We start from the raw sequence: 12208 nt of genomic DNA, 5'->3' as shown, positions 1-12208 counted from the left end.
GGCATATGGAATGAAGCTGTTAATTAAAAGGGTTTTTAGTGGGCCCAAGTTTTGCAGTGCTTTTTTTGTTTTTACAGAGTTTTGTGACTTGAGGTCAGAGCCTTGACCTTTAACAAGGAAACTTAGTCATTGGAGAAAGGTATCTGAAAGTCAATTCAATGTTAGTTCTTTTTTTATTGTCTCTCTTAAGATGACCAGCCTAACTCGAAAGGGGGACTACTTCTACACTTAGATTATAAAATGAATTTGTCCCGGGACTTCCCTGATGGCACAGTGGTTAAGAATCCGCCTGCCAATGCAGGGGACACTGGTTCAAGCCCTGATCCGGGAAGATCCCACATGCCGTGGAGCAGCTAAGCCCGTGAGCCACAACTACTGAGCCTGCACTCTAGAGCCCGCAAGCCACAACTACTGAGCCTGTGCACCACAACTACTGAATCCTGCATGCTCTAGGGCCTGTGCTCTGCAACGAGAGAACCCACCGCAGTAAGAAGCCCACGCACTGCAATGAAGAGTGGCCCCCTCTCGCTCTAGCTAGAGAAAGCCCACACACAGCAACGAAGACCCAATGCAGACAAAAATAAATAAGTAAAGTAAATAAATTTATAAAAAAATAATAAAATGAATTTGTCCCTCTGAATGTGAATTTTTTCAAGCTTAGCTTCAACCTTATTTTAGATATTTTATGAGTTTTAGAGTCATATAATTACATAGTTTCTATTTGTTGAGACTATAAGTATTTTTAAAATTTTCCATCCTTACTTTGCAGAAAGGAATATTCAAGGTTGGACTCTTTATCATCTATAAAAGAGCAAAAAGTGATAGATAAACTCAGACTCCCAATCTTGGCTTTCCTTTTAAAACCACTAGTTCTAGGGACCTTGGTGTATCTGAGGGGGGGGGTGTGTGCGGGGGGAGGACAGGAGCAAGGAGCCAGTACTTAGTTTCCAGACATCACTGGTGACAGCAACTTTTGTAAAGCAGGTTGCTGAAAATCACTAGGAGTGGAGAAAAACGGTTAGGAATTAACATTAAATTGTTTATTGATTTATCCATTCAGCAGACATTGAGTGGTTTCTGTGTTCCAGGCACTGTACATTTACATCCTTGTACGTACTTCCTGTGTCATACCACCTGAAAATATATTCCAGATATACATGTGTATTGCAAATCCACATGTAAAAATAAAATTGTAACAATGTTAGATGAAAAACTAGGAAAATGGTTAAACAACCCCTGAGTTATTAACCAGATTTAACTCTATAGAAATCTAAATTTTCTTCTGATGTCAGAAGAGCCCCCAGACAAAGTCAGAAGTCAAAAAGAGAAAATATGTATAATACACATGATAGACAAGGGTTAGTAAATCTAATACACAGCAATAACAAAAAAGTCTAAGAACCTTTAAGCAAAATGGGTAAAGGATTTGTTGGGAAAATTTACAGGAGAAATGGAAATGACCAGTAAACAAGTGAAAAACATTGCCCAGCTTCATTCATTGAGTCTAAACTGAAATACCATTTCCAGCTATCAGATGGCCAACATTAAATTAAAGAGTGACAACAGCCAGTGTTATCCAGTGACTCAGGATGAACGGAAAGAGGCTCTCTCTCATACCGATGCAAACTCATGGATCCAAATGTGAACTGCTGCAAAATTTTTAGAAAAACAATCTATTAAACTCTATTAAAATGTAAAATATTTATAACCTTTGACCCAACAGCTGAGTTTTAGTTATCTCCTAAGAAATATGAATCCCACTAGTAAAGGGTATATATACAAGGATATTTATTGTAGCACGATCAAGTAGCTAAGAACTACAAACAACCTGAATGTCTGTTGCTAGGGGAATGGTTAAATAAAAAATAAATCCATGCCGTGGAATATTATGTGGCTATTTAGAAAGCAGTTGGTAGAGTCCTGTGTATAATATGACTTCATTAGGGAAAACAAGACACAGGGTTAAAGAGTTATTTATATGCAAGTGTGTGTGTGTTTTTATGATCATAGAAAAAGCTGTTTAAGCCCATATAACGGTTACTATTGGTTACCTTGAAAAGTGAGGGTGGAAATGCTTTTTCTTTTAAAAACTTCTGTATCATTTGACTAGTTACAACAAGGCTAAATTTTGTAATGTAAAACGAAAAATCAGTTGAGAAGTTATAAAAGAGAGAATGAAAAGGGAAGGGTAAGTGGCCAAGAGACAGAAGACCAGGAGAGTATAGTTTCTTAGAAGCAAGAAAGAGAATTTCCCGAGGAGAGAGATTTCCATGTCAAATACTGTTTAGAGATCAAGTAAGGTAAGGACCGAGAGGCATTTGCTGTGTTTAGTGGCTGCCTGTGGGAAGAAGTAGGGTCAGAAGGCTACTCTAGCGGGCTAAGGGGAGGCTAAGAGGAGGGGAGGGAGTGAGGCAGGGAGTGTGGACCACTCTTTCAGCAGTCTGTGCAGGGGAGGAGAGAGAGAACCCAGGGAACTAGGTAGAGACCAGCATGATTCGTTTCTTTCTTTTTAAAATTTTTGTATTTTAAGATGGGAGAGACTTCCAGTCCTTGTCCCCATGTATACTTGCCACACTTGTGCATCCTATAGACACAATAGAAGGCAGAGCAAGGACACTGAAGATGCTAGAGGTGAGCAGGTGAGCATGATGTCCAGCTTCCTAGGATGCAGGAGAAACAGGGCTGAGGTTAGTTTTAGATCAAAGGAAGGACTTCATATCTGAGATTCTCACAGCTCACGGGCAGTGATTCTTAAAGTCTGGGTTGGGACCCTCCTAGGATGGCTGCTGAGCCCTCCTGAGGACCTGTGAACTGATTCGGAAATGTGGGTCAGTTCTTACCGGTCCTTCGGGGTGAAAGATGCGCAATGCTATTAAGTTTTTTAAAAAACCTGCATTTGACTTGGAGCCACTATCAACCAGAAATAAATTATTAAGGGTTTTTAGAATTTGCTCTTCACAAATTGAAATCAACATGCAATGAGAATTTATTCTAATTTGGTATTTTCTTCTGGCAGCCTGGCAAATACTCAGGGCTTGGCAGCAATCATAAAGCACATGCACATAGTTGTAAATCCCACAATTTTAATTCAGGACAATTCAGTGTATCATCCATGTTGGTTTGGGTTGGTTATGACATTTGATTGTTGCTATTCTTGCTTTTTAATTATAAATTACAGTAAGTTTAGCTTTATCATTACCAGTCTAGTTTATTGTGGGTTGTTTGGTTAACCTCTCAATGTTTCTTGATACATATCTGGATCAACAATGTTTTTGTCATAATATTCTTATAACTAGTCTTTTAAGATACGTATGTCTTGTGGTTCACATATGAATCATGCATAATCATTTTGCTAAAGCAGATATATACATTAACACCCTGCCATTTGCATGTACAGTGGAATACTTCACAGTGATATGCTTCTTGGTAATGTTTGCCATTTAAATAACTTATATTATCAAGGTAGATATAATAAAATTACTGGGTATTTTAAGATTTTGTTGTTGTCTAGTGATATAAATCATGTTTATAATGCATCTTCATCCCAGAAAAAGTAAATTTTAAGCCATTTGTATGTATTATGTAAATTATAAGCCATTATATATCTTGCTAGCAGCATGATTACTGTAATTTGTTAACTATGTTTTTGTCTAATTCTTTGTTATCACCAGATTCACTTTTCCCCTCTTGGAATGTGGGAACAAGTGAAATTGGTGGCAGGCTTTTTCTCACTGTGGTAGGCTTTGGTCAGAAAGTTTGAAAGCTATCACTCTAAAAGAGTGATTAGGTAGGTGGCAAAGGATGTGTGGCGTCTTGAATCCAGGTAACTCACACCTCTGGTCTCATTGCTAGTGGGCTGTAAGCTGGTCACCAGAAAGATGTCATGAGAGAAGGAACTGATGGCATTGTGTTTTTCACTAACTGTTTAAGGATGTGAATGAAGACCCTGGAGAAGATGTGGCCCTCCTTTCTGTCAGTTTTGAGGACACTGAAGCCACTCAGGTGTATCCTAAGCTGTACTTGTCACCCCGAATTGAACAGTAAGTATCCGTGTCATTTATGTTATGTAGCCTGATGCTTCTCCTTGTTAAACATGCTTGCTACTTCTTTTGCCACTCTTAAACTCTTAAAATGACTTCTCTTTATTGACTTTTGTTTTCTTAAAAATGAATTCTATTCAGAGTTTAGATTTCAGAGTAAATGCAGTTATTATTTGCAACTGTGATCTTTGGATGAGACTTAGTTGTGCAGTTTGTGATGTGAATACTGTGCCTGGTAGACTGGATTCACAATTGTGACTCCTTCCAAATGCCCCTGAGTATGTATGGTTACCCGAAAGAGGACTGCTGAACAACATCCTATGCAATTTCTTGTGTATTTGTAATGCTTACAGTTGTTTGCAAAAATGTAACCAGTATCCTGACAGTATTAACTTATCCAGATTAGTGAAGGGAATAGAATAAGCAGATAGCTTAAAACGATGACATGTTCAAATTATTTTTCTGTGTTGAAATAGTTCTATATAACTTTACACAACATTAAGGCTACATGGTACAAGTAGTTTATTTTATTTTATTTTTTTAACATCTTTATTGGAGTATAATTGCTTTAGAATTATGTTGTGTTAGTTTCTGCTGTATAACAAAGTGAATCAGCTATATGTATACATATATCCCCATATCCCCTCCCTCTTGCGTCTCCCTCCCACCCTCCCTATCCCACCCCTCTAGGTGGTCACAAAACACTGAGCTGATCTCCCTGTGCTATGTGGCTGCTTCCCACTAGCTATCTGTTTTACATTTGATAGTGTATATATGTCAATGCCACTCTCTCACTTCGTCCCAGCTTACCCTTCCCCCTCCCCGTGTCCTCAAGTCCATTGTCTCCATCTGCATCTTCATTCCTGTCCTGCTCCTAGGTTCTTCAGAACCTTTTATTTCTTTTTTTGGATTGCATATATATGTGTTAGCATACGGTATTTGTTTTTCCCTTTCTGACTTATTTCACTTAGTATGACAGACTCTAGGTCCATCCACCTCACTACAAATAACTCAATTTTGTTTCTTTTTATGGCTGAGTAATATTCCATTGTATATATGTGCCACATCTTCTTTATCCATTCATCTGTGGATGGACACTTAGGTTGCTTCCATGTCCTGGCTACTGTAAATAGAGCTGCAATGAACATTGTGGTACATGACTCTTTTTGAATTATCGTTTTCTCAGGGTATATGCCCAGTAGTGGGATTGCTGGGTCATATGGTAGTTCTATTTTTAGTTTCTTAAGGAACCTCCATACTGTTCTCCGTAGTGGCTGTACCAATTTACATTCCCACCAACAGTGCAAGAGGGGACCCTCTTCTCCACACCCTCTCCAGCATTTATTGTTTGTAGATTTTTTGATGCTGGCCATTCTGGCTGGTGTGAGGTGATACCTCATTGCAGTTTTGAGTCGCATTTCTCTAATGATTAGTGATGTTGAGCATCCTTTCATGTGTTTGTTGGCAATCTGTATATCATTTTTGGAGAAATGTCTGTTTAGGTCTTCTGCCCATTTTTGGATTGGGTTGTTTGTTTTTTTGATATTGAGCTGCATGAGCTGCTTGTATATTTTGGAGATTAATCCTTTGTCAGTTGCTTCATTTGCAAATATTTTCTCCCATTCTGAGGGTTTTGTTTTCGTCTTGTTTATGGCATCTTTTGCTGTGCAAAACCTTTTAAGTTTCATTAGGTCCCATTTATTTTTATTTCCATTTCTCTAGGAGGTGGGTCAAAAAGGATCTTGCGGTGATTTATGTCATAGAGTGTTCTGCCTATGTTTTCCTCTAAGAGTTTTATAGTGTCTGGCCTTACGTTTAGGTCTTTAATGCACTTTGAGTTTATTTTTGTGTATGGTGTTACGGACTGTTCTAATTTCATTCTTTTACATGTAGCTGTCCAGTTTTCCCAGCACCACTTATTGAAGAGGCTGTCTTTTCTCCATTGTATATTCTTACCTCCTTTATCAAAGATAAGGTGACCATATGTGTGTAACTCTGGACTTTCGATCCTGTTCCATTGATCTGTGTTTCTGTTTTTGTGCCAGTACCATACGGTCTTGAGCACTGTAGCTTTGTAGTATAGTCTGAAGTCAGGGAGCCTGATTCCTCCAGCTCCGTTTTTCTTTCTCAAGATTGCTTTGGCTATTTGGGATCTTTTGTGTTTCCATACAAATCTTGCAATTTTTTGTTCTACTTCTGTGAAAAATGCCATTGACAGTTTGATAGAGATTGCATTGAATCAGTATATTGCTTTGAGTAGTGTAGTCATTCTCACAGTGTTGATTCCTCCAATCCAAGAACATGGTATATCTCGCCATCTGTTTGTATTATGTTTCATTTCTTTCATCAGTGTCTTATAGTTTTCTGCATACAGGTCTTTTGTCTCCTTAGGTAAGTTTATTCCTAGGTATTTTATTCTTTTTGTTGCAGAGGTAAATGGGAGTGTTTCCTTAATTTCTCTTTCAGATTTTTCATCATTAGTGTATAGGAATGCCAGAGATTTCTGTGCATTAATTTTCTATCCTGCTACTTTACCAAAAGCATTGATTAGCTCTAGTAGTTTTCTGGTAGCATCTTTAGGATTCTCTATGTATAGTATCATGTCATCTGCAAACAGTGACAGTTTTACTTCTTCTTTTCTGATTTGGATCCCTTTTATTTCTTTTTCTTCTCTGATTGCTGTGGCTAAATCTTCCAAAACTATGTTGAATAAGAGCGGTGAGAGTGGGCAACCTTGGCTTGTTCCTGATCTTAGTGGAAATTGTTTCAGTTTTTCACCATTGAGAACGACGTTGGCTGTGGGTTTGTCATATATATAGCCTTAATTATGTTGAGGTAAGTTCCCTCTATGCCTACTTTCAGGAGGGTTTTTATCATAAATGGGTGTTGAATTATCTTATGGTTTTTATCCTTCAATTTGTTAATATGGTGTATCACATTGATTGATTTGCCTATATTGAAGAATCATTGCATTCCTGGGATAAACCCCACTTGATCATGGTGTATGACCCTTTTAATGTGCTGTTGGATTCCATTTGCTAGTATATTGTTGAGGATGTTTGCATCTATGTTCATCAGTGATATTGGCCTGCAGTTTTCTTTTTTTGTGACATTTTGTCTGGTTTTGGTATCAGGGTGATGGTGGCCTCGTAGAATGAGTTTGGGAGTGTTCCTCCATCTGCTATATTTTGGAAGAGTTTGAGAAGGATAGGTGTTAGTTCTCTAGATCTTTGATAGAATTAGCCCGTGAAGCCATCTCGTCCTGGGCTTTTGTTGGTTGGAAGATTTTTAATCACAGTGTCAATTTCAATGCTTGTGATTGGTCAGTTCATATTTTCTGTTTCTTCCTGGTTCAGTCTTGGAAGGTTGTGCTTTTCTAAGAATTTGTCCATTTCTTCCAGGTTGTCCATTTTATTGGTTTATAGCTGCTTGTAGTAATCTCTCATGATCCTTTGTATTTCTGCAGTGTCAGTTGTTACTTCTCCTTTTTCACTTCTCATTCTGTTGATTTGAGTCTTCTCCCTTTTTTTCTTGATGAGTCTGGCTAATGTTTTATCAATTTTGTTTATCTTCTCAAAGAACCAGCGTTCAGTTTTACTGATCTTTGCTATCGTTTCCTTCATTTCTTTTTCATTTATTTCTGATCTGTTCTTTATGATTTCTTTCCTTCTGCTAACTTTGGGGTTTTTTTGTTCTTCTTCCTCTAATTGCTTTAGGTGTAGGGTTGGGTTGTTGGAGATTTTTCTTGTGTCTTGAGGTAGGATTTTATTGCTATACACTTTCCTCTTAGAACTGCTTTCACTGCATCCCATAGGTTTTGGGTCATCATGTTTTCATTGTCATTTGTTTCTAGGTATTTTTTGATTTGCTCTTTGATTTCTTCAGTGATCTCTTGGTTATTTAGTAGTGTATTGTTTAGCCTCCATGTGTTTGTATTTTTTACAGTTTTTTTCCTGTAATTGATATTTAGTCTCATAGTGTTGTGGTAAGAAAAGATACTTGATATGGTTTCAGTTTTTTTAAATTTACCAAGGCTTTATTTGTGACCGAAGATATGGTCTATCATGGCAGATGTTCCATGAGCACTTGAGAAGCAAGTGTATTCTGTTTTTTTTGGATGGAATGTCCTATCAATATCAATTAAGTCCATCTTGTTTAACGTATCATTTAAAGCTTGTGTTTCCTTATTTTCATTTCGGATGATCAGTCCATTGGTGAAAGTGGGGTGTTAAAATCCCCTACTGTTATTGTGTTACTGTTGATTTCCCCTTTTATGGCTGTTATCATTTGCCTTATGTATTGAGGTGCCCTATGTTGGGTACATAAATATTTACTATTTTTATATCTTCTTCTTGGATTGATCCCTTGATCATTATGTAGTGTCCTTCTTTGTCTCTTGTAATAGTCTTTATTTTAAAGTCTATTTTGTCTGATATGAGAATTGCTACTCCAGCTTTCTTTTGATTTCCATTTACATGGAATATCTTTTTCCATCCCCTCGCTTTCAGTCTGTATGTGTCCCTAGGTCTGAAGTGGGTCTCCTGTGGACAGCATATATACAGGTCTTGTTTTTGTATCCATTAAGCCAGTTTGTGTCTTTTGGTGGGAGCATTTAATCCATTTACATTTAAGGTAATTATCGATATGTATATTCCTATTACCATTTTCTTAATTGTTTTGAGTTTGTTATTGTAAGTCTTTTCCTTCTATTGTGTTTCCTGCCTAGAGAAGTTCCTTTAGCATTTGTTGTAAAGCTGGTCTGGTGGTGCTGAATTCTCTTCACTTTTGCTTGTCTGTAAAGGTTTTAATTTCTCTGTTTAATCTGAATGAGATCCTTGCTGGGTAGAGTCATCTTGGTTGTAGGTTTTTCCCTTTCATCACTTTCAATAGGTCCTGCTACTCCCTTCTGGCTTGCAGAGTTCCTGCTGAAAGATCAGCTGTTAACCTTATGGGGATTCCCTTGTATGTTAATTGTTGTTTTTCCCTTGCTGCTTTTAATATTTTTTCTTTGCATTTAATTTTTGATAGCTTGATTAATATGTGTCTTGGCGTGTTTCTCCTTGGATTTATCCTGTATGGGACTCTCTGTGCTTCCATACTTGATTGACTATTTCCTTTCCCATATTAGGGAAGTCTTCAACTATAATCTCTTCAAATACTTTCTTAGTCCCTCTCTTTTTCTCTTCTTCTTCTTCTGGAACCCCTATAATTCAACTCTTGGTGCGTTTAATGTTGTCCCAGAGGTCTCTGGGACTGTCCTCAGTTCTTTTCATTCTATTTTCTTTATTCTGCTATGTGGTAGTTATTTCCACTATTTTATCTTCCTGGTCACTTATCCGTTCTTTGCCTCAGTTATTCTGCTATTGATTCCTTCTAGAGAATTTTTAATTTCATTTGTTTTGTTGTTCATCATTGTTTGTTTGCTCTTTAGTTCTTCTAGGTCCTTTTTAAACGTTTCTTGTAATTTCTCCATTCTATTTCCAAGCTTCTCGATCATCTTTACTCTCATTACTCTGAATATTTTTTCAGGTAGACTGCCTATTTCCTCTTCATTTGTTTGGTCTGGTGGGTGTTTACTTTGCTTCTTCATCTGCTGTGTGTTTCTCTGTCTTCTCATTTTGCTTAACTTACTGTGTTTAGGGTCTTCTTTTCACAGGCTGCAGGTTCGTAGTTCCTGTTGTTTTGGTGTCTGCCCCCAATGGGTGAGGTTGTGTCAGTGGGTTGTGTAGGCTTCCTGGTGGAGGGGACTGGTGCCTGTGTTCTGGTGGATGAGGCTGGATCTTGTCTTTCTGGTGGGCAGGACTGCGTCTGGTAGTGTGTTTTGGGGCGTTTGTGAACGTATTATGATTTTAGGCAGCCTCTCTGCTAATGGGTGGGGTTGTATTCCTGTCTTGCTAGTTGTTTGGCATGGGGTGACCAGCACTGGAGCTTGTTGGTCGTTGAGTGGCGCTGGTTCTTAGTGTTGAGACGGAGGTCTCTGTGAGAGTTCTCACTGCTTTATATTACATGGGGCCGGGAGGTCTCTGGTGGCCCAATGTCCTGAACTCGGCTCTCCCACCTCAGAGTCTCAGGCCTGACACCCGGCCGGAGTGCCAAGACCCTGTTCGTCACATGGCTGAGAAGAAAAGGGAGGAAAAAAAGAAAGAAAGAAAAATAAATAAATAAAATAAAGTAATAATTAAAATAAAAAATGAAGAAATATTATTACAAAATTTTTTTAAGTAAGAAAAAAAAGGAAGAGAGCAACCAAACCAATAAACAGATCCACCAATGATAACAAGTGCTAAGAACTATACCGAGATAAACATAAGAATCAGAAACTAGTCAGTTGCACACAGCAAACCCCAAGTCTACAGTTGCTCCCAAAGTTCACCGCCTCAGTTTTGGGATGATTTGTTATCTATTCAGGTATTCTACAGTTGCAGGGTACACCCAGCTGATTGTGGAGACTTAATCCCTTGCTTCTGAGGCTGCTGGGAGAAATTTCCCTTTCTCTTCTTTGTTCGCACAGCTCCTGGGGTTCAGCCTTGGATATGGCCCCGCCTCTGCATGTAGGTCAACCTCTGGCATCTGTTCTTCGCCCAGACAGGAGGGGGTTAAGGGGCGGCTGAATAGGGGACTCTGGCTCACTCAGGCCAGGGAGAGGGAGGGGTACGGAATGCGGGGTGAGCCTGTGGCGGCAGAGGCCAGTGTGATGTTGCACCAGCCTGAGGCACACCGTGTGTTCTCCCGGGAAAGTTGTCCCTGGATCACGGGACCCTGGCAGTGGTGGGCTGCACAGGCTCCTGGGAGGGGAAGTGTGGATAGTGACCTGTGCTTGCACACAGGATTCTTGGTGGCTGCAGCAGCAGCCTTAGTGTTTCATGCCCGTCTCTGGTGTCTACACTGATAGACACGGCTCACGCCCGTCGCTGCAGCTCGTTTAGGCAGTGCTCGGAATCCCCTCTCCTCACGCACCCTGAAACAATTGTCTCTTGCCTCTTAGGTAGTTCCAAACTTTTTCCCAGACTCCCTCCCGCTAGCTGTGGCACACCAGCCCCCTTCAGGCTGTGTTCACACAGCCAACCAACCCCAGTTCTCTCCCTGGGATCTGACCTCTGAAGCCCGAGCCTCAGCTCCCAGCCCCCGCCCGCCCCGGCGGGTGAGCAGAGAAGCCTCTCGGGCTGGTGAGTGCTGGTCGGCACTGCTCCTCTGTGGGGGAATCTCTCTGCTTTGCCCTCTGCACGCCTGTTGCTGCACTTTCCTCTGTGGCTCCGAAGCTCCCCCCTCTGCCACCCGCAGTCTCAGCCCGCGAAGGACCTTCCTGGTGTGTGGAAACCTTTCCTCCTTCACAGCTCCCTCCCAGAGGGGCAGGTCCCGTCCCTATGCTTTTGTCTCTAATTTTTCTGTTTTCTTTTGCCCTCCCTAGGTACTTGGGGAGTTTCTTGCCTTTGGGAGGTGTGAGGTCTTCTGCCAGCGTTCAGTAGGTGTTCTGTAGGAGCTGTTCCACATGTAGATGTATTTCTGATCTATTTGTGGGGAGGAAGGTGATCTCCATGTCTTAGTCCTCTGCCATCTTGAAGGCCCTGTGGTACAAGTAGTTTAATATCACGTTTGTGTTTTACCTCAATAACTTTATTCATCAGTAATGAATCTTATAAGGACTAGCCTTGCAACGTGCTTATTGTTGGCTAAAATGCTTTACTAGCTTATTCTACTTCAAAGGAAGTTGAGGTTCATCGAAAATGGATTGTAAGCAGATTTGGTTGGGAACTTTTGACAGGACAGATTTTTCATCAGCAGAGAGAGTTTTTACAGACCAATTGAAATGTATTATTAAAATTCTCTGTAAGTCATTTAGTCAGGGTTGGCTGATTTCTGTCTGAGATGTGGTCACCATCCACATTCATGTACTAAGCTATTTTCACCCCCTCTGTCCTTAGTTGCGCTAATTTATGAATCATGGACATACCGTCTTACATGCTGATAAAAGACATGGCTGTTTATCCTCAAATATGGAAGATTATGAGCATTAATAACCCACAGGCATTCTCTCCTCTATTTATATACATGACAGCACCTAGAACAGGATCTTGCAGTAACAGGCGCTCAATGAATGTCTTCATTTATAACTGAAAATACTGACCCATAGCAGTAAGAGGCCAAAGGGTGTTGAAGGCAGTACAGTG

General features: G+C 39.9%; 1 protein-coding gene across 4 annotated transcripts in view; it reads left to right on the top strand.

Annotated features, from left to right (window-relative positions):
- Positions 1–12208, top strand: part of BABAM2 (BRISC and BRCA1 A complex member 2) — a 443349-nt gene that overhangs the window by 233928 nt on the left and 197213 nt on the right. For all 4 annotated transcript variants that reach the window (XM_027113518.1, XM_027113517.1, XM_027113519.1 and 1 more), the window contains one exon: positions 3931–4040. In XM_027113518.1, coding sequence (XP_026969319.1) covers positions 3931–4040 — 110 coding nt within the window. The remainder of the gene's footprint in view (positions 1–3930; positions 4041–12208) is intronic.

The sequence above is a fragment of the Aethalodelphis obliquidens genome, unplaced genomic scaffold, assembly GCF_003676395.1.
Source record: "Aethalodelphis obliquidens isolate GAN/ISIS:26980383/991018 unplaced genomic scaffold, ASM367639v1 scaffold12, whole genome shotgun sequence".
NCBI lineage: Eukaryota > Metazoa > Chordata > Mammalia > Artiodactyla > Delphinidae > Aethalodelphis > Aethalodelphis obliquidens.
The sequence above is the reverse complement of the archived record's forward strand: the minus strand, read 5'-3'. Positions and strand labels throughout refer to the sequence as shown.